The sequence below is a fragment of the Balaenoptera acutorostrata genome, chromosome 15 (genome assembly GCF_949987535.1).
Source record: "Balaenoptera acutorostrata chromosome 15, mBalAcu1.1, whole genome shotgun sequence".
Classification (NCBI taxonomy): domain Eukaryota; kingdom Metazoa; phylum Chordata; class Mammalia; order Artiodactyla; family Balaenopteridae; genus Balaenoptera; species Balaenoptera acutorostrata.
In genome coordinates, this window is record NC_080078.1 from 22,804,807 (window position 1) to 22,826,515 (window position 21,709).

General features: G+C 38.9%; 3 protein-coding genes across 12 annotated transcripts in view; 1 reads left to right on the top strand and 2 right to left on the bottom strand.

The window, feature by feature from the left end:
• The window catches only part of REXO5 (RNA exonuclease 5), a 46,740-nt gene extending 42,718 nt beyond the window's left edge, over positions 1-4,022 (bottom strand). For 2 of the 6 annotated variants that reach the window (XM_028168500.2, XM_028168501.2), the window contains exon 1: positions 3,449-3,589. In XM_028168500.2, the coding sequence (XP_028024301.1) occupies positions 3,449-3,589 (141 nt within the window). The other 4 variants (XM_007189981.3, XM_057528438.1, XM_028168498.2 and 1 more) reach the window with 4 other exon arrangements.
• Positions 3,934-20,452, top strand: ERI2 (ERI1 exoribonuclease family member 2). 5 transcript variants are annotated; one of them, XM_007189979.3, is made up of 9 exons: positions 3,934-4,153; positions 6,468-6,535; positions 6,622-6,705; positions 7,239-7,366; positions 8,065-8,221; positions 9,615-9,715; positions 10,183-10,264; positions 15,912-16,000; positions 16,197-20,452. In XM_007189979.3, the coding sequence occupies exons 1-9, from the start codon at positions 4,065-4,067 to the stop codon at positions 17,529-17,531; spliced, it is 2,133 nt and encodes a 710-aa protein (XP_007190041.1). In that variant the 5' UTR covers positions 3,934-4,064; the 3' UTR covers positions 17,532-20,452. The 5 variants fall into 5 exon arrangements, with proteins under 5 accessions (XP_007190041.1, XP_007190042.1, XP_057384426.1 ...); XM_007189980.2 differs by having other exon boundaries at positions 4,099-4,153; positions 6,627-6,737; XM_057528443.1 differs by having other exon boundaries at positions 4,099-4,153; positions 6,627-6,705.
• Positions 18,852-21,709, bottom strand: part of ACSM3 (acyl-CoA synthetase medium chain family member 3) — a 29,091-nt gene continuing 26,233 nt past the window's right edge. The window contains 2 exon segments of the mRNA XM_057528449.1: positions 18,852-18,934; positions 19,808-19,934. Coding sequence (XP_057384432.1) covers positions 18,852-18,934; positions 19,808-19,934 — 210 coding nt within the window.

Consider the following 21,709-nt stretch of genomic DNA (forward strand, 5'->3'; position numbering starts at 1 on the left):
CCCTAAGATAAGTACTTAAACCAGGTATTATTATTATTATTATTGCTATTTTCCCCTGTGACTGTTTAAAGCTAATGTTGAACACTTATTATTAGTCATTTATAGTTCTGAGCACTTTATATCTATTAAATCATTTAATTCTTAAGTCTTCTCAAGTGGGCACTACTGTTATCCCCATTTTACAGATAAAGAAATGGAGGAACAGATAAGTGGCAGAACCAAGACTAGAATGCAAGCTACAGATAAAGAAATGGAGGAACAGGGGCTTCCCTGGTGGCACAGTGGTTAAGAATCCGCCTGCCAATGCAGGGGACATGGGTTTGAGCCCTGGTCCGGGAAGATCCCATGTGCCACGGAGCAACTAAGCCCGTGCACCACAACTACTGAGCCTGCGAGCCACAACTACTGAGCCCATGCTCCACAACAAGAGAAGCCACTGCAATGAGAAGCCCACGCACCACAACGAAGAGTAGCCCCCGCTCGACGCAACTAAAGAAAACCTGTTCGCAGCAATGAAGACCCAACGCAGCCAAAAATAAAATTAAAAAAAAGAAATGGACGAACAGATAAGTGGCAGAACCAAGACTAGAATGCAAGCTACAGATAAAGAAATGGAGGAACAGATAAGTGGCAGAACGAAGACTAGAATGCAGGCTGCAAAGCCCAAACTCTTTCCATCTCTACTTTATATGTTTCCCAAGGGATTATACTTTACATTGTTTTGTAACCAACTCCCACCACCAAGAAAAAAAAAAGACGGAGAGAAAAAAATTGGGGCGTTCCCTAGCAGTCCAGTGGTTAGGACTAGGCGCTTTCACTGCCACGGCCCAGGTTCAATCCCTGGTCAGGGAACAGAGATCCCGCAAGCTGCGTAGCGTAGCCAAAAAAAATAATAATCTGTAAATATCTTTCCATATCTGTTAAACATAACAAAAGTCAATTTTAATAATAGTCCACTCTTTCAATTTACTTAAAACTTATAATTTATTTGAAAAAAATTCCCTATTGATGACACTGTTGTTGTTTTAAAAAATTATGAACAATATTATGATAAGCATCCTTGTACAGACATCCTTGTACACCTATTTTCTCAGGATAAATTCCTGGTCAAAATAAGCATGTATATCTTATATTCTGACAATATTACTAACTCCTGAAAGAATATACCAATTTATATTTACCAAACAAAACTATATGATATTGGTAATGTATGAGTAAGGAATCTATGTGGCAGTGAGTAATCATGGTTGCTGAACATGCGATGTCAGAGCCTGAGCAGGGTGAGGAGGGCATCCTATAGGGGAGAAAGCCCAGGACTAGGGGTAGGAACCCAGGATATATATGCAGGACAGTGGCCCAATGTGAAGTGTCAAAGCCTAAGCGGTATGAGGAGGGCATCCATGCAGTGGCAAATGGAGAGCAGTGAGGCTGGCATCAGATGTCAGAAATTGTTTACAGTAAGGAGGGCATCAATGCTGAGGGATAAATAGGGCTGTCACCAAATTCAAAGCCTGAAAAGGGTGCGGGTGTCCATGTGAGAAGGATGAGGGTAGTAGCTTGTCACAGCAGCAATGAAGGCATTCACATAGGAGAGTGACCTGGTATAAGATGCAGAATGACAAGGGCCCAAGCAGGGTAAGGAAGGTGTGAGGGTTTAGGGCAATGGCAGCAATGGGGGACTGATCAAATATACTAAGATAATGGGAGTCAGGTTTCTCACTGTTATATAAGGAAGTTATAAATATGAAAAGGGAGAAAACTAGAATGAACCCTGTGGAATTGGATTGGAAGTAGAGATATTGATATGAATTCAGTTTTTCAATATGTATACAGAAAAATATTTAAATGTAAACATACGTATGTGTGTATAAACATATACACACATATTTCCTAGCTCTCTTTTTGGGATTAGTGACATACCAATAGCAATAAACACATCTAGCACCCAGATCTTGATTTCTAAATGTCACTCTCCACTAAAAAGAACTAAGTCTCCTGGAAGAAGTGGCTGATTCCAGGGCTGGGGCAGGGAAAGCACAGAAGAGTCTGGAACATCTTTTTGTGCCAGAAAAATAAGGAAATGCTCAAGCATGATGGGGTCATGTTAAAGGGACACAGAAGCTAGCTTAATGGCCAAATCTGGGATATTTTGAGCAGCAAAATAAATACAGTAATGGATTATAACTCAATGAATAAAATAGGTATCCACAAATTCATACTAATAAAAAAATGAATAAACTGCAAGTTTAATGAGGAAGCATCTCCCCACAAAATAACAGAGAAAAAGAGTAACTTTAGAGAAGTTTAGCACACATGTTCTTAATCAAGTTATCAGGGTTAACACCACCAGTAATGGGACAAATCAAACTTGTGTACAACCTGATAAAATACAAGAGAACAGAATATCACTTCTGTGATATTCCTGCCAGAGATGTATAATCTGAATCTAATTAATGAGGAAACAAACAAACCTAACTTCTACAAAATAGCTGGTCCAGGATTCTTCAAAGGTAGTAATGTCACAAATGTCAAAGAAAAGACTGAACAGTTGTTTGGATTGAAGGAGACATGACAACTAACTGTAACACATGATTCTAGACTTGATCTTATTGCTAAAAAGGACATTATTAGAACAACTGGAGAAACTTGAATGGGGTCTGAGTATTAGATGGTAGCAATATATCCATGTTATTTCCTGATTTTGGTGGCTGCATTTTAGTTATGTAGATTGTTTGTAGGAAATATGTAAACACTAAAATATGGGTGGGGGGAGGCATTCTGTTAGCAACTACAGTACTTTCAAATGTTGGCTGGGGGGTAGTTTTTGATACTGTCCTTGCAAATTTTCTTTAAGTTTGTTTCAAAATAAAGTGATGAGATTGTCAACTTCCTTCGACTTTCTACCACGTTAACCTTTAAAAAATTGCTTTGCCAATCGGATAGGGCAAAAAAAAAGAAAAAGGAATCCCATTTAAAAAACGTTTTCATAGCACTAATTCCCTTCTGTATAACTGATTTATCATTATCTATTGTTTATCTTCTTTCTCTCTCCACTAGAAAGGTAGTAGCGATCTCTGTTTATTCACTGATGTACCCCAAGTGCCAAGGAAGACAATAGAAATCTGATGACTAAAGGGATGAAAGGCATTATTTAGCTCTCAATAAATGATAGAGATGATCATCAATCTTATTCCCCTCTGGGAATGTAAACTGCACGAGGGCAGGGGATTTTGTGCTTTTATGCACTGGGATACTTCCAGAAGCTAGAGCAATTCCTGGCACACAGAAGACTTCAATAAATATCTGTTGAATGAACATGCTTCCCGTGTGCCAGGCACAACACCTGTTTTAAACCGCCAATATCAGCCCTAAGGTATGTGGTATTGTATTATCATTTGGGAGCTCCAAACTGCCTCGGGCCGCCCATTCGGGATCCCCCGTTGCTCACCTTGGCCTCGGACTGCTGCCTCTCCTCAAGATCCCAACGGTCTCTCATCACCTCAGACGCCCCGACCAGCTTATTCGGGACAAGCCTCCTCTTCCTGCCCTTCTTGGGGGTCCTCCCGGTCCTTTCCTTCTCTGGCTCCATGAGCCTGTGGAGAAAGATCGGTTAGAGACGAGAAAACCACGACGCCCAGATGGCCCGGGCCGTCTCCTGAGTGGGGAGCACAAGGGCTTCGACAGCCTACAACCCTCCTCAGATCCTCTCCTTAATTCAGTTTACGAAGCGCTCCCCGCCCGCCGCGGAAAGAGAGGGTGCCAACGGTCTTCCCCGTTAACGCGGCGCAGAAAACCACGCCGCACCAAGCCAAACGGCTTTACAGGCGACGCCAGAGGCCGGATTCGATACGCTTCCCCAACCGCAAACGCGCCTCCGCCCTTTGGAAAAGAGGGAAGGGGGGCGCTGCCTAGCTGCTTTCCTGCTAAAACCACTCCCCACCCCACAGATTCCCCGAAGACGCGGAAGAGAAGCAGGGCAGAGAGCACCGACAACCCCAGCAGCTGCCTCAGCCTTGGGCGGAGCCGACCGCTTCGCTGCTTCCTCAGCAGCGCGCGGCGTTTGAATGGGCCGGAAGTGGGAGTACAGCGACTTCCGGCAGTTGGGCTGTGAAGAGAAAGGAGCGTCGGGAATGGCGACCAAGAGGCTTGCACGGTACGCTAGGGGGCTCCGAGCGGCGCGGGGGTCGGTCCCGGTCCGGCGCTGGCGTTCGCGTCAGAGTGCGCAGTGTCAGCCTCCGCTCTCTGCAGCTCGGGCGTCCCAACCTGTTCTGGCCGGCCCAGACTGAAAGGTCTCTGCCTGGACCTCAGTCTCGAGCCTCAGGCAGCCCTCTGCGCGAGCGTGGAAGGACCAAGGCTCTCGACTCTGTGCCCTTGAGCCACAGTCTGCCTATACCAGGCCTCGGGAAACTATTAAGAACGACCCTGGAGGGCTGTTCGGAGGTCGCAGGGAGCCCGGACCGCACTCATCAAGCCGTTCACCCCACCACTTACTCGTGATCCGTTTAATTCACAGGGAGAATCATTGTGGCCTTTTTCCTCATTCTTGGACACGCTGTTCACGTTTGTGATTAATAGAAGCAGTATAATGCATTAGTGAATAGCATGGGTTTCACAGTTGGATGATCCTGGGTTCACAGACTAAATATGTGTTTTCTGGCAAATTGCTGAGTTCGTTTTCTTATCCATTAAATATAGGTAGCAAAAGTGACTACTTTGTACAGTTGTTGAGGATGAAAGGAGGTCACCATCTTAGTTCAGTGCCTACTATGTAGTAAGCAGTCAGTAGGTGTTAGCCATTATTCTCAACTCCCCATCACAGGTCAAACAAAAAACTAGAACAGGAGGTGTCTACCTAGTTAAACTCTACTTAGCACAGTAGTTTTGTCTCAGGGCACTTAGGACCTCAGTAAGCATGTAAGCAGTTAGGGTAGGGGTTCCCTGGAGAAAGAGAACCAGGCATGGCTTTCTTAACATAACAGAAGCTATTTTTGGCCGAAGCCATTTTGTAATCTAAGCCTGGACACAATGCTTGTCCTTGAAGAGGTCTCAGTAAGTAATGATCTTAAAGGAACAAAAGAATGCAGAAACAAACGACTGTTAGGCAAGAGAAGCAACAGTGGCAAAGATAATATATTAGTTGTAAAGACCACTGGTTCTGGGAATTCCCTGGTGGTCCAGCGGTTAGGGCTTCACGCTTCCACTGCAGCGGGCACGGGTTCGATCCCTGGTTGAGTAACTAAGATCCTGCAAGCCACGTGCTGCGGCCAAAAAAAAAAAAAGACTCCTGGTTCTGTTTCAGTGGTAAAGATTAGCCTGAGGCGCTCAACCACCAGATCAGCTAGAACCCAAGGGATGTTGATGTTGACCTTTTTTGACCCTCTTGACTTCTATCAGCTAAAGCTTGGAATCTTTCATGAATATGCATGTACCCTTAGCTGAAAACTTCCCCATTTTTGCAGTTGAGAGAAACACTGCTTTGGAAAGGATCCCTGCTGTTCTACTTAATTGCTGCACGTCATAAATCCTTCCCTCTCCTGCTCTTTTTTTTAAAAATTATTTTATTTTATTTTATTATTTATTTTTGGCTGCGTTGGGTCTTGGTTGCTGCACGCGGGCTTTCTCTAGTTTGGCGAGCGGGGGCTACTCTTCGTTGCGGTGCACGAGCTTCTCATTGCTGTGGCTTGCCTTTGTTGCGGAGCACAGGCTCTAGGCGTGTGGGCTTCAGTAGTTGTGGCACGCGGGCTCAGTAGTTGCGGCTCACCGGCTCTAGAGCACAGGTTCAGTAGTTGTGGCGCATGGGCTTAGTTGCTCCGCGGCATGTGGGATCTTCCCGGACCAGGGCTCGAACCCGTGTTCCCTGCACTGGCAGGCGGATTCTTAGCCACTGAGCCACCAGGGAAGAACCCCTTCTCCCACTCTTTGCCTTGATTGTGTCTTTTGGCTTGACAGCCACCAAGAGGGGAGCACAGTTTTCAGGTAACAAGCGCTTCCCTTTCTGTGGACTTAGCATATTGCCCTTAAGGATCCTTTATCATATATTACCTTTCAGTAGTTTGCTATGGATATCTAGTTTCTTTACCCAGATATTTTAAGCTCCTAGAAGACTGGACCTGCCCTGTCTCCTCTCAGCTGTGCTGTACACATAGCAAGGGCTTGAAAAATGCAAAAGCAAAAATCACTTAGCTTTTCAATGCATCTTTAAAATCACTTGAGTTCCTCAGTATTACTGTAAAATAAGGGGAGCACAAATAATTGGTCTAAGTTTACAAATATGCACTTTGAGGCCCATGCAGGTAGAATGACTGCTAAAGTCAAAAGAGTGCAAAGAACCAGTCTAGTTCAATTTCCTCTCAATCACAATACATTAATCCATTAATAATGAGGGTTATACCATCAGTTTGTTAGCTTATATAAGCAGGAGTATGAATGAGTTTGTTGAGCATACCTGGATTGTTTTACATTTTTAGGCAGCTTGGATTAATTAGGAGAAAGTCAATTGCACCGGCAAATGGAAATCTAGGAAGAAGCAAATCTAGTAAGTAGTGTGCTTCATTTCTTTATTTTCTGTAGCCTTGCATTTTTAACACTGGTAAAACATAAGGACACTCTGATCTTTTGCAGAGCAGTTGTTTGACTACTTAATTGTCATTGATTTTGAGTCGACTTGTTGGAATGATGGGAAACGCCACCGTAGCCAGGAAATAAGTAAGTCTGAACTTGACTGCGAATGGCCAAAGGTAACACTAGATAAGTTACTTTAAAGTTTATAGATATAAAACAGTTAACAGTTAAAGAAAACAAAATGATCTATGAATTGGTAATTTACTATAAAATCTGACTTGACAAAAAAACCCAAAAACCTAATACCTAAATGTGTCATCATATAAAATAATTGTTTTAGGATTGTATACAAAATCTCAATTGCATAGAAACTGAAAAAAACATAATGCCTTTGCAAAAAGAAGTATGTTTCAATTTTCATATGGCCTTCATATTTAATTATGGAAATATATTCAAGAGTTTTAAGTAGATATACCTGTAACTTTAATAGTTTGACTTATTCTTTGGCATAACTTCAACCATTACATTACACTGTTTTGTTCATTTTAATATGCTTTTACTAAAACAATGATTGTTTAATAATGAATGCCAAATGATGGTAATATATATTTAGAGTGATTGCAGCATTAATTTAACAATTGTATATTCAAGTGTCAATTGATGTTTCTTTCATGTAGTTGAATTTCCAGCTATATTGCTAAACACATCAACTGGAGAGATTGAATCTGAGTTCCATGCTTATGTTCAGCCTCAGGAGCATCCAATTCTTTCTGAATTTTGCATGGAACTAACAGGCATAAAGCAGGTATGCCCTTCTCTTTTCCTCACTTCTCTTCTCATCCTCCCACCCCAACAAAAAGCAAGCAGGCGAGATGCAGCTATTAAAATTCAGAAATCAGTTTCAAAAAGAAAATAAAAGCTATATGCCATTTGGAATTAGATTTATTCACTGTTAGGAGAAATAATGTCCCCTCCAGAAGCCCATTGGAATCTTTAAAAATTAGAAAGAATTGGACTTCCCAGTGGTTAAGACACTGTACTGGCGGTCCAGTGGTTAAGACGCTGTACCTCGAGGGCACAGGTTCGATCCCTGGTCAGGGAGCTAAGATCCCATGTGGTGTGGCCAAAAAAAAAAAAAAAGAAAGAAAGAAAGAATAGTGTTATAAAGATGTATATCAATTTCCATATTTTATGGAAATTAAGTGACATCAAATTTCTGTCGATCGAGATATGTTTATTGTATTTCTGTGTGATTTGGATTGATCAACCGAATTTTTCTTACCTTGCAGAATTCTAACCATTATATTATTTCTCTCCCATGTGGCAGAATTCTAACCATTATATTATTTCTCTCCCATGTGTTTTAACATCTTTTCACTAGATGAACTCTTTGCCAGTTAGAATTTCTTCTTTTTTGTTGTATATCCCCCCAACACTGCCTACTTATGTGCTCAATAATTATGGAATTCTGTTGTTGAATTCAGATTTTATGACTCTATTCAGGCTCAAGTTGATGAAGGAGTCCCTCTGAAGATTTGCTTATCTCAGTTCTGTAAATGGATTCAGAAGATTCAGCAACAGAAGAAAATTATTTTTGCTACTAGGGTTTCAGATATTTCTACCTCTGAAGTAAAATTATGTGCATTTGTTACTTGGTCAGGTAAAAAAAAAAATGTTGTATCTATCAATCATAAATGAGTAGTGTTGCCACCATGTAATTCTTTATCTCTGGTAGGAATTATACTTGTTAGCTTCCTGGGCCACGAAAAGAAATCTAAGTGTCTAGCAGATGTTAACCAAGAAAAGTAAATTTATTCATATTTTAAATTTTTTAAATGCCTTAAAAATTTAAGCCCTAACTTTAAAGAATCTTTCTAGACTGCTCCTCTCTGTTCTCCTGAATCCAGGCAAAGACTGGTGAAAACTCTTAGCATGCTAATTTCTACAACTTTGAAAAAAAAGAGTCCTTATTCAACTCACAACCTTTGCTTTTATACTTTCACACTTCTAATGTAGACATCAAGGGAAAAATGGGCCATTTAAAGTAGACCTTTTCTATGCCCATGTTAGAGCATTCCCGTTAATAGTCATTGATAGCAATGCTGTGCCATTGATAGCATAGCACTGATAGTCTTGGGTCTGTATGATCAGGCCACTCAAGATGGCTGTTCTCTTGTTCTGTGTACATCCCCTGATTGACCAGTCCCTGCTTTACTTACACCCTACTCACATGACTGACCTCCCCTCTTAATACATACTTGCCCCTGGCCGCAGCTAGTGATTGTTCTAATCTTTAGATCAGAATATCTCCACCATGATAGCTTATCAAAGGGGCATAAGGGCTTGCTCCTCAGCTGGTTTCCCTGGGAACTCATGAGCCAACCTGATGTCAGTTCCCCCTGTGACTGGTAACACTTAGCAGAAGACTGCTGCCATCTGCTTCACATGGTGGAGTGTCGCTCTAAGACCTTGCTTCAGACATGTATGTTCCCCCTGTTCATTAAATCCTTGATGTCTGTGTCACTGATTCGGGCTCTTTATTCTGTCGTGAGGTTGGGCAAGTACAGGGCTTGCAGGCCTGTGGGGTATAGCCCAAAAGGGTCCCTGTAAGATGTTTGGTTTCTCAATTACATTAATATTTTCTAGAATGTTGAAAGCAGATAATCTTTTCCATCTAGACCTTGTAATGTGACACCTTACTCTTCTTTCTGAAGTATCAGTGTGTTTTAGTGGGTTTTTAAGAAATCATTTTGAAACTTAGTTACCAACCTAATTTCTTAATAGTAAGTTATGAATAATTGTTAGATATTACCAGGGCAATTAAATTTTACTCTTCTTTTGTATATTATATAGTATGTTATATATACCATATGTAGTATATATTATATTTAAAATATAGTATACTATTATAGTATAATATATGCTTTCATATATTATTCTAAGTCCTGCTATTCTGTTTTATGTCATCTTTCACCATTTTATTTGTAAATGATAGCATAAGTAAAAACTGCTGGCATCATTGACTTTGTTCTATTTTAATATACTTAATGCAGACTGGGACTTGGGGGTTTGCCTGGAGTATGAGTGTAAAAGAAAACAGTTGCTGAAACCTGTGTTCCTTAATTCTTGGATTGATCTCAGAGTAACTTACAAGGTAAGGGTCAAAGATGGGGGAATGTTCACTTTCTATTGAAAAATGATTAAACTTTATCCCACGCATGGGTATGAGTTTCTACAAACAAAATATTTTGCTTTGAAACATTCACATAAATACTTTTCTTAAAATATATAGAACAACACAAAAATAAGCACATTCCAAATCTAATAGAATAAAAATTATGAGAAGTAAATGGTTAATACCTAGCCCCTAAGGGACTTCCCTGGTGGTCCAGTGTTAAGACTCCACACTCCCAATGCAGGGGGCCCAGGTTCAATCCCTGGTCAGGGAGCTAGATCCCACATGCCACAACTAAAAATCCCACGTACTGCAACAAAGATCCCGCGACTAAGACCCTGTGCAGCCAAATAAATAAATATTTTTTTTAAAAAAACTTTTAAAAAAATACATAGCCTTTCAAATAGTAATCATTTTTTAAGACATATTGTCTTTTATTTGACTAGATTTTCTATAGGAGAAAACCAAAAGGACTAAGTGGTGCCCTGCAGGAGGTGGGAATAGAATTCTTGGGACGAGAACATTTTGGTTAGTATAATTTAAAATTTTATTATGTAAGTCATTCTATCTTTATACAGTCTTTCATTTGAACTTCATTTTTTGATGATGTCATTAACAAAGAATATCCTTCAGCCTGAAAAAAGCCCTAATCTATACAATTCAAATTGTTTCCAAGATTTTCAAATTACCACTTTCATAAAATATTGTAAGATAAAGACTGTCATGTAGTGGTTTTCTACTTGCTAAAAAGAATGAAAAGAATTAGCCAAATCAAATGGAGATTATAAACAAATGCCCAAATAATACAGTGGACTAGGGAAAAAACTGAACAAGGCTATTAGATTACTCATAAAACATGGTCCCTACAGAATGTTGGTCATATATATTTTTTTATTTTTAATTTTGGAATATAGTTGATTTACAATGTTGTGCTAGTTTCAGGTGTACAGCAAAGTGATTCATATATACATATACATATATTCATTCTTTTTTAGATACTTTTCTCATATAGGTTATCACAGAATATTGAGTAGAGTTCCCTGTGCTATACAGTGGGTCCTTGTTGGTTATCTATCTTATATATAGTAGTGTGTGTATGTTCATCCCAAGCTCCTGATTTATACCTCCCCCCAATGTTTCCCCTTTGGTAACCATAAGGTTTTTTCGATATCTGTAAGTCTGTTTCTATTTTGTAAATAAGTTCATTTGTATCTTTTTTTTTAAATTAGATTCCACATATGACCAGTATCATACGATATTTTGTATTTTTCTGTCTGACATACTTCACTTAGTATGATAATCTCTAGGTCCATCCATTGTAGTTTCAAATGGCATTATTTCATTCTTTTTTATGACTGAGTAATGTTCCACTGTATGTATGTACCACGTCTTCTTTATGTATTCCTCTGTTGATGGACATTTAGGTTGCTTCCATGTTTTGGCTACTGTAAACAGTGCTGCACTGAACATTGGGGTGCATGTGTCTTTTTGGATTATGGTTATCTCTGGATATATGCCCAGGAGTGGGATTGTTGGATCATATGGTAGTTCTATTTTTAGTTTTTTAAGGAACCTCCATACTGTTCTCCATAGTGGTTGTACCAATTTACATTCCCACCAACAGTGTAGGAGGGTTCCCTCTTCTCCACACCTTCTCCAGCATTTATTGTTTGTAGACTGATGATGGCCATTCTTACCGGTGTGAGATGATACCTCACTGTAGTTTTGACGTGCATTTCTCTGATAATTAGTGATGTTGAACATCTTTTCATGTGCTTTTTGGCCATCTGTATGTCTTGTTTGGAGAAATGTCTATTTTGGTCTTCTGCCTATTTTTCATTTGGGTTGTTTGGGTTTTTTTTGACATAGAGCTGCTTGAGCTGTTCGTGTATTTTGGAGATTAATCCCTTGTAGGTCGCTTTGTTTGCAAATATTTTCTCCAATTCTGTGGGTTGTCTTTTTGTTTTGTTTATGGTTTCCTTTGCTGTGCAAAAGCTTTTGAGTTTAGTTAGGTCCCAATTGTTTATTTTTGTTTTTATTTTCATTACTTTAGGAGGCAGATCAAAAAAAATATTGCTGCAATTTATGTCAAAGAGTGTTCTGCCTAGGTTTTCCTCTGTTTTATAGTATCCAGCCTTACATTTAGATCTTTGATCCATTTTGAGTTTATTTTTGTATACGGTGTTAGAGAATGTTCTAATTTCATTCTTTTACATGTAGCTGTCCAGTTTTTCCAGCACCACTTATTGAAGAGACTGTCTTTTCTCCATTGTATATTCTTGCCTCCTTTGTCATAGGTTAATTGACCATAGATGCGTGAATTTATTTCTGGGCTTTCTATCCTGTTCCATTGATCTATATATCTGCTTTTGTGCCAGTGTAATACTGTTTTGCTTACTGTAGCTTTGTAGTATAGTCTGAAGTCAGGGAGCTTGATTCCTCCAGCTCCCTTTTTCTTTCTCAAGATTGCTTTGGCTCTTCAGGGTCTTTGTGTTTCCATACAAATTAAAATTTTTGTCCTAATTCTGTGAAAAATGCCATTGATAATTTGATAGGGATTGCATTGAAACTGTAGCTTGCTTTGGGTAATATAGTCATTTTGACAATATTGATTCTTCCAATCCAAGAACACAGTATATCTTTCCATTTGTTTGTGTCATCTTTGATTTCCTTCATCAGTTTCTTATAGTTTTCTGAGTACAGGTCTTTTGTCTCCTTGGGTAGGTTTATTCCTAGGTATTTTATTCTTTTTGATGCAATGGTAAATGGGATTGTTTCCTGAATTTCTCTTTCTGATCTTTTGTTGTTAGTGTATAGGAGTGCAAGAGATTTCTGTGCATTAATTTTGTATCCTGCATCTTTACCAAATTCATCAATGAGCTCTAGTAGTTTTCTGGTAGCATCTTTAGAATTTTCTATGCATAGTATCACATCATCTGCAAACAGTATCAGTTTTACTTCTTCTTTTCCAATTTGGATTCCTTTTATTTCTTTTTCTTCTCTGATTGCCGTGGCTAGGACTTCCAAAACTATGTTGAATAGAAGTGGCAAGAGTGGACAGCCTTGCCTTGTTCCTGATCTTAGAGGGAATGCTTTCAGCTTTTCACCATTGAGAATGATGTTAGCTGTGAGTTTGTCATATATGGCCTTTATTATGTTGAGGTAATTTCCCTCTATTCCCACTTTCTGGAGAGCTTTTATTATAAATGGATGTTGAATTTTGTCAAAAGCTTTTTCTGCATCTATTGAGATGACCCTATAGGGTTTTTTTTTTTAACTTTTTATTTTATACTGGAGTATAGTTGATTAACAATGTTGTGCTAGTTTCAGGTGTACAGCAAAGTGATTCAGTAATACATATACATGTGTCTATTCTCTTTCATATCCTTTTCCCATTTAGGTTGTTACATAATATTGAGCAGGGTTCCCTGTGCTATGCAGGAGGTCCTTGTTGGTTATCCTTTTTAAACATTTTTCTTTTTTTTTTTTTTAACTTTGGGTTTATTTATTTTATTTATTTATTTACTTATGGCTGTGTTGGGTCTTCATTTCTGTGTAAGGGCTTTCTCTAGTTGTGGCAAGTGGGGGCCACTCTTCATCGCGGTGCACGGGCCTCCCACTATTGCGGCCTCTCTCGTTGTGGAGCACAGGCTCCAGACGCGCAGGCTCAGTAATTGTGGCTCACGGGCCTAGCTGCTCCGCGGCATGTGGGATCCTCCCAGACCAGGGCTCGAACCTGTGTCCCCTGCATCGGCAGGCAGACTCTCAACCACTGCGCCACCAGGGAAGCCCCGGTTATCCTTTTTAAATGTAGCAGTGTGTACATGTCAATTCCAAACTCCCTAACTATCCCTCTCCCCACTCACCCCTGCCAATCATAAGTTTGTTCTCTAAGTCTGTGAGTCTGTTTCTGTTTTGTAAATAAGTTCATTTGTATCATTTTTTTTAGATTCCACATATAAGTGATATTTGATATTCATCTTTCTCTGTCTGACTTACTTCACTCAGTATGAAAATCTCTAGGTCCATCTATGTTGCTGCAAATGGCATTATTTCATTCTTTTTAATGGCTGAGTAATATTCCATTGTATATGTGTACCACATCTTCTTTATCCATTCTTCTGTCGATGGACATTTAGGTTGCTTCCATGTTTTGGAAACAACGCTGAACATTGGGGTGCATGTATCCTTTCAGACCATGTTTTTCTCCAGATACCTGCCAGGAGTGGGATTTCACGATCATATGGTAGCTCTATTTTTAGGTTTTTAAGGAACCTCCATACTGTTTTCCACAGTGGCTGCACCAATTTACATTCCCACCAACAGTGTAGGAGGGTTCCCTTCTCTCCACACCCTCTCCAGCATTTATTGTTTGTGGATTTTTTGATGATAGCCATTCTAACTGGTGTGAGGTGATATCTCATCATAGTTTTGATTTGCATTTCTCTAATAATTAGGGATGTTGAACATCTTTTCATGTGCCTCTTAGCCATCTGTATATTTTTTGGAGAAATGTCTATTTAGGCCTTCTGCCCCTTTTTTGATTGGGTTGTTTGTTTTGCTGATATTAAGCCACATGAGCTGTTTGTAAATTTTGGAGACTAATCCCTTCTCAGTCACATTGTTGGCAAACATTTTCTCCTAATCTGTGGGTTGTCTTTTCGTTTCGTTTATGGTCTCCTTTGCTGTGAAAAAGCTTTTGAGTTTAATTAGGTCCCATTTCTTTATTTTTGTTTTTATTTCCATCATTCTGGGAGACAGGTCAAAAAAGATATTGCTGCGATTTATGTCAGAGCATTCTGCCTATGTTTTCCTCTAACAGTTTGATAGTGTCCAGTCTCACATTTAGGTCTTTAATCTATTTTGAGTTTATTTTTGTGTATGGTGTTAAAGAATGATACTAGAGACAAATGAAAACAAAAGCACAACGATCCAAAACCTACGGAATGCAGCAAAAGCAGTTCTAAGAGGGAAGTTTATAGCAATACAGTCTTACCTCAGGAACCTAAAGCAACTAGAGAAAGAAGAACAAACAAAACCTGAACTTAGTAGAAGGAAAGAAATCATAAAGATCAGAGCAGAAATAAGTGAAATAGAGAAGAAGAAAACAATAGCAAAGATCAGTGAAACTAAAAGCTAGTTCTCTGAGAAGATAGACAAAATTGATAAACGTTTAGCCAGATTCATCAAGAAAAAAAGGGAGAGGACTCAAATCAATAAAATTAGAAATGAAAAAGGAGAACTTACAACTGACACCACAGAAATACAAAGGATCATAGGAGACTAGCAACTGTATGCAGATAAAATGGACAACCTGTAAGAAATGGCCAAATTCTTAGGAAGGTACAGCTTCCTAAGTTGTACCTTCCTAAGACTGAACCAGGAAGAAATAGAAAATATGAACAGACCAATCACAAGTAATGAAATTGAAACTGTGATTAAAAAACTCCCAACAAACAAAAGTCCAGGACTAGATGGTTTCATAGGTAAATTCTATCAAACATTAGAGAAGAGCTAACACCTATCCTTCTGAAACTGTTCCAAAAAATTGCAGAGGAAGGAAAACTCCCAAACTCATTCTATGAGGCCACCATCACCCTGATACCAAAACCAGACAAAGATACCACAAAAAAAGAAAATTACAGGCCAGTACCAGTGATGAATACCTGCTCATGGGTCTCCTATGGGTGACTGCTATTCACACACTCCCAAGACAGTGGGGGCAGGGCTTGGCACCTGCTCTCGGGTCTTGTATGGGCAGGTGGTCTCCACGCATTCCCAGGACAGCAGGGGCAGGTTTGGTGGCTTCTTGTGGCCTTCCTAGGGGTGAGGGTTATCCACGCACTCCTGGGACCGCAGGGGCTGGGCCTGGCATCTGCTTGTAGGTCTCCTATGGGCAACCGCTCTCCGTGCACTCCCAGGACAGTGTGGGCAGGACTCGGTCATATATTTTCGAACTGTCTAACAAAATTTCACCTCCTCCTCTGTAAATGTGAGAAATCTTTCATTGGTAAGGCTGCCACAGCTTTCTACAAGACCATTTTTCATGATTAAAATTAGTAGATGATCAGAAAACCAACAGTATATTCCAATGTCTGCTTAAGTGGTGGTATTTTTTGCTATATTTCTTTACACTGGTACCACTAAGTTCAGTGTTTGATATCTCTTTCCTCAGGGTTGGATGATTCTAGGAATACTGCCCTTCTTGCTTGGAAAATGATTAGGGATGGTTGCTTAATGAAAATTACAAGGTCCTTGAACAAGGTTAGTGGTGTCTTACCTCTTTATTCTGTTATTTCAAACTCCAGAAGTAATCATAGGCAAGTTGAAATGTAGATGTCATGTATGCTATCATTTATAAATCAATGATGACATTTTTCTTTTCTGTCATACAATGTGTACTAAAGAAATTATGAATGCAGAATGTCTAAAGCTGTTGGATTTGTCTATGAAATCATAGGTTCCCACTAAGAGGAATCCTAACATTTTCACCAGAAATTTGAATATGGATCAAGTTGAAGAAATATCAGCCTGCAACAGTAGCATTCATGATCCCAGCATATATGGTGGGGAGCCTAAAAATACAATAAAATCCTACGAGGAAGTTCAAATGAAGTCAGTTGGTGTGAATTTTCCTATAAAGGTACAGCAAGATCAGTTACAACTAAAGGGCAATGGAAAAGCAGGTCTTCAGAATGTCAAAAGCTGTTTATCTCTTTTTAATACTAAGTCCTGGACCTGTCTGGGGCAGTTACAGTCTTCCAGTTTGAATACACCTATGCAGAAGCAAATAAACCAACATCTTGCATTTAATACCAATTCTGAGTCTTCAACAGTTGGTTCAGGATTGATACTTGTTTCAACTACCATTTCATCTGTTAATAATGTTTCTGATATGGAAATGAGTTCTGCTCTTGACTGTTTACCTATGTTGGCTGATTGGGAGGATGTAGCTTTACTGCCATCATCTCAACCTGAGCAGAATATATATTGTATGCCTCCCATTAGTGACTCAAACTTAGACACTTCATTTAATTCTGGAGAAAGATTAATGGTTTTAGAAAAATCTGAGATGTTAAGTCAAGAAAACTTTGGAGGCACAGAAGAAACTCCTCAAAAATCTGATACCTCTAAGTCTATTGTATATAAGAGTCCACATACTACTATTTATAATATAAAAGAAGCCAAAGATCCAGGTTCAGATGCTTTTGACTTTAAGTTACCTGAATGTAAATCAAGTAGCTTCAACAGTGTTAATGCCAATATGTCTCATCCTTTAGTTTTGGGGAAACATCCTCTTCATTTAGGTGGTGCTAAGAGGAATCCATCCAGTCCCCTACCTTTCCCACCAGCAAAAAAACAGACCTTCACTATTCATGAAGAAAAGCCTACGTCATCTAATGGCTCCCCAGGGGGAAGTTCTTCCAGGAAGGTTCTCCCTTCTATCTTAACTTCTACGGTTAATGTACAAGATCCTTGGAAGGGTGGGAAAATAACACCTCCTTTATGCAAGTGTGGCCGAAGATCTAAGAGACTTGTTGCTTCTAATAATGGACCGAACCATGGAAAAGTCTTCTATTGTTGTCCTATTGGGAAGTACCAAGAAAAGGGAAAATGTTGTGGTTATTTCAAATGGGAACAAACACTTCAAAAGGAGAGAGCCAACAGCATAGTTCTGTCTCATTCTCCAGGGGGACTCACTTTTAACTCTCCAGAAACAAGCCATATTTTTGACAGAAATGTAGATTTTTCTACTAAAAATTCATTGAGACTCAGACCTTCAATGAGGAATTGACTTTTTTTTACATGTAAACTATGTTTTTAGCTCAATGTGACTTTTACTGCAGTAAAGAGAAAAAAAATTTGTATAGGGCTACAAGTTGTGAGGACATAGTGTATCTGAGCTCTGTAAGCTACACTGAGGCTATTCAACACATTCTCACACACACACACACACACACACACACACACACACTGAAAATAGAAAAAAGAATTTCACAGGCTTCTAATTTCATTGACCAGTTATCTAATTTGTCTTCTGTTCATGTATGAATCCTGATTGCCCCTTGAATTCCCACACATTATGAGTATTCTGATAATGTCTTATACTATTTTATTTATATTTCATATATTAACCCATGCCAAATTTATCATACTTTTTTGAAGAACCACAAATGAAATACTTGGTAAACTGTATTTATTAGATTAAATATAATAAGCAGCAATACTAGTATATGATATCCTTGTTTCTTTTTATTGAATTATAATTGCCATGCAATATTATATTGGTTTCAGGTGTACAACATATGATATCCTTCTTTTACAGTTAGACCTTGAAACAAATTTTAAACTATTTTTAATTGTTTGAATAAAAATGTGACCAATAAAAATCACTAGACTGTTTTCAATTATGATAATCTAATATTTTAAGTTTTTCTAAAAACTTTTATAACTTTAGTTTTATTTCAACCCTTGAAAATTGGTTCTGATTTGTATGTCAACATATCAGAAGAATTATTCAACTAAGATTTGAAATCCAACAGGTCAGAGATTTGGTTCAGAAACGCTTCTATACTATATGTTTAAAAATTCCTCGGCAGCTGATGGTATTCTATTTATGTTACCAAATTATAAGAACATTGACACTACTGCAGAGGAATTTACTCAATATTTTATTTCAGAATTCAGCCTATGATGTTATAACCACAAGATATTTTATTTATTTATTTATTTATGGCTGTGTTGGGTCTTCGTTTATGTGCGAGGGCTTTCTCTAGTTGGGGCAAGCGGGGGCCACTCTTCAACGCGGTGCGCGGGCCTCTCACTAACGCGGCCTCTCTTGTTGCGGAGCACAGGCTCCAGACGCGCAGGCTCAGTAATTGTGGCTTACGGGCTTAGTTGCTCCGCGGCACGTGGGATCTTCCCAGACCAGGGCTCGAACCCGTGTCCCCTGCATTAGCAGGCAGATTCTCAACCACTGTGCCGCCAGGCAAGCCCCACAAGATATTTTAAATTGATTAGTTTATAAGCATACTGTCACATTTTTAAATCACCTTTTCATAGTCTTGTGGTTTTACAGAGCCTTATTTTATAGATACCATGATAAGTAATGAATTTAAATTGTTTCCCATTCTTTCTTCCTCAGTTCATTTCTTTTTGTCTTCCCACTAATAGTCTTTGGCAGCTCTTGAATAAATTCTACCTGTAGATATCAAGGGAAGAAAATTAGTCCAGAAGTTTTCATCTTTAGACAAAGTCAATTATATAAAAGTTCTATTATGAACTCTAGGTGAAAGAATCAGGACACCCATTGGGGTGGGTTTTTGGTAACAACCAAAAAAGGGAGAGGGGTATTGTTGAGGATATTTTTCTTGATATTTAGTACAGTAAGTCCCCTACACACGAACCTTCAATTTGTGAACTTTCAAAGATGCGAACGTGCATCTGGTTCCAGCAAGGAACCCGAACCTGTGCCATCAGCATCAGGCCTGAGTGAAATTGCAGCTTGCCCTCCGCCTCCTATTGCTGACAATCCTTCAACTCTACCTCTTCTCCCTCCTCCAGTCAGTAACTCTTTTTGCCTTTTCACTCGAGGCCAGCCCCTGTATGCCAGCTGTTGTACTGTACTACTGTACTTTTCAAGGTACTGTACTGTAAGATTAAAAATGTTTTCTTTATTTTTTGTATTTGTTTTATGTATTATTTGTGTGAAATGTATTATAAACCTATTACAGTACAGTACTATATAGCCGATCGTGTTAGTTGGGTACCTAGGCTAACTTTGTTAGACTTAACGAACAAACTGGACTTAATGAACATGCTCTCCAAACAGAACTTGTTCGAATATAGGGGACTTACTGTATTTACTATAAGTCAGGTAAGCCAAATGACCCAACAAATTAGTTTAAGGGTTTCATTTTAATCTCAAAGATTCTGATTCTTATCCGTGTCATTAGTTTAGTTTGGAATATTTGGTATAGCATGTTTGAGGAGAATGTTCATTAAAATGGAAAAGATAAACAGCTGAGAATTTCCAGAATACTAAGCAAATATTGTTCATAATCAGAATACCTGCCTTCCTGGGATATTTGTAAGGTGCTGTAGTTCTTTTTACACACTCGTGAATCTCCTTCTTCAGTTGTTCTTGATCGTTTGACTTCTTCTAATCAGGGTTCAGAACAATAAAAGCCTTTACTACCTAAAATAAATATTTGAACACCAGGAAGATGAGTTGTATATTCTTATGTTTTAGTGTGTCTTTTCTTTCTCTTAACTTGGGAATCTAATCTAAATACCTGATGGGGTGGGCCAAAAGGTTTATTAGGGCCTGATCCCAGCTCTATGCTCTTAAGCCAGCCAGTTGACTCCCACACCTAGATTTTGTATCTAATACGAGAGCTTCTGGAACCCCTGCTTTGATTATGATCTATACTTGAACCTTCTCATCTAACTACATCTTAAACTCTACTTTCTGACCTGTTTCTGATCATCTCTGCTCTTGACTTCTTGCCTCATCTTTTATCTCCTTCGAAAAAGTTTTCTTTTGGAAACTTGGTAATGCACTAAGCACAGTCTTTTATATAACAACCCAGCCTGATCTAGTCTAGCTCATAGGTCACCACCCTCAGTGTGGGCCTAATAAACAGTATTCTCATGGGTTTGCCATATCCTTATTGAAGGGAACAGTTCACTGAGTGAGACTGTCCACTCTTTATTCCATAGACATTTCTGTTGATGCAAGGCTATGAAGATTCCAGCAGTCACTTTGCTATTGCTCTGAACCATTTACCTGGCCTTCAGTAACAAGAGTAAAAGTGGTAATGGTCCTTGCTCTATAATTGGCAGAAGACAGGGAAGACTTCATCACTTCATGCTCACAAATCCTGTTCCCCAAAGTTCACCCTTCCTTGAAATGTTTTAGAAAATCCTGCCCAGAAATTTTGGACCTTTACTGGAGAAGACAGAGGCCATTCCTCATGTGTAGTCCCCTTCAAGAGTGTATTGGAATTCTAAATGTTCTCTCCTGGGGCACTGCCAGCACTGCCATTTACTGCCTTCCCTAGAGGCAGGACTCTAGGTGAGTCAATTAGTATGCACCACCAAATCCAGAATACCAGCCTAGGGTTTGCCATGGAATGATGCTGCCTTGTGGGCATAGTTCCAGGAGAGTCACCTGTAAATTTTATGATTAAATATTCTGCACTTAAGAGGCTTAAATCTTTTTGAATTCACAGATTCATGTATCTAGCTTGAAGATAAGTTGGCAACATTACCTATCTACCTTGGTCTGGGAGTAAATAGTTGATCAAAAATGGATTATTTGAAAGACTTACTTAAGTCACTCAGGACAACTAGTTAGTGAGAAGTGAGGACTTGCAGTTATAAAATTTTCAAATTTTGGTCATTGCTTACCAGTGTGCAGTTTTATAACATTTTATGAGCAATTATTTATTTCTGTCTTTACCAAAACACCTTGAAAATTTCTAAATTACATGTGCCATGGAGCAGTTGTGTGTGTATGCATGTATATAATTTTATCCTATCCATTTTTTGACATTTCATAGAATTTAATCGTATTTATGCCTGCTCTATTTCTTATCAACATTTTTATGAATAAAAAAAATTATCCTTGCTATAAGTGAATTGTTCAAAGGCAAATTATTTTAAGAACTAGTGTCTAAATACTGGTTTGCATATTGATGACTTGTACACTTCGGGTAAAGTCTAATTTATCTTTATAAAAGTCTTTATAAACCATTACAGAAAATGATAAATTATTAAGGAACAATCTAACATGGTTAAGAGCATGAACTCTGAAGTCAGACAACCTGGGTTCAAGTCACACTTTGCATGTAATCTCAGGCAAGTTAGGACACCTCTCTCTGCCTCAATTTCCTTCTCTGCAAAAGGAGTTTGTGAGGATTAAATAAATTAACATATGGGGGCTTCCCTGGTGGCGCAGTGGTTGAGAAT

Coding starts and splice junctions, on each gene's coding strand:
- ERI2 (XM_007189979.3), top strand. CDS start 4,065: ATGGGCCGGAAGTGGGAGTACAGCGACTTCCGGCAGTTGGGCTGTGAA. Junction 6,536..6,621: donor TCTAGGAAGAAGCAAATCTA/GTAAGTAGTGTG, acceptor GATCTTTTGCAG/AGCAGTTGTTTGACTACTTA. Junction 8,222..9,614: donor TGCATTTGTTACTTGGTCAG/GTAAAAAAAAAA, acceptor TACTTAATGCAG/ACTGGGACTTGGGGGTTTGC.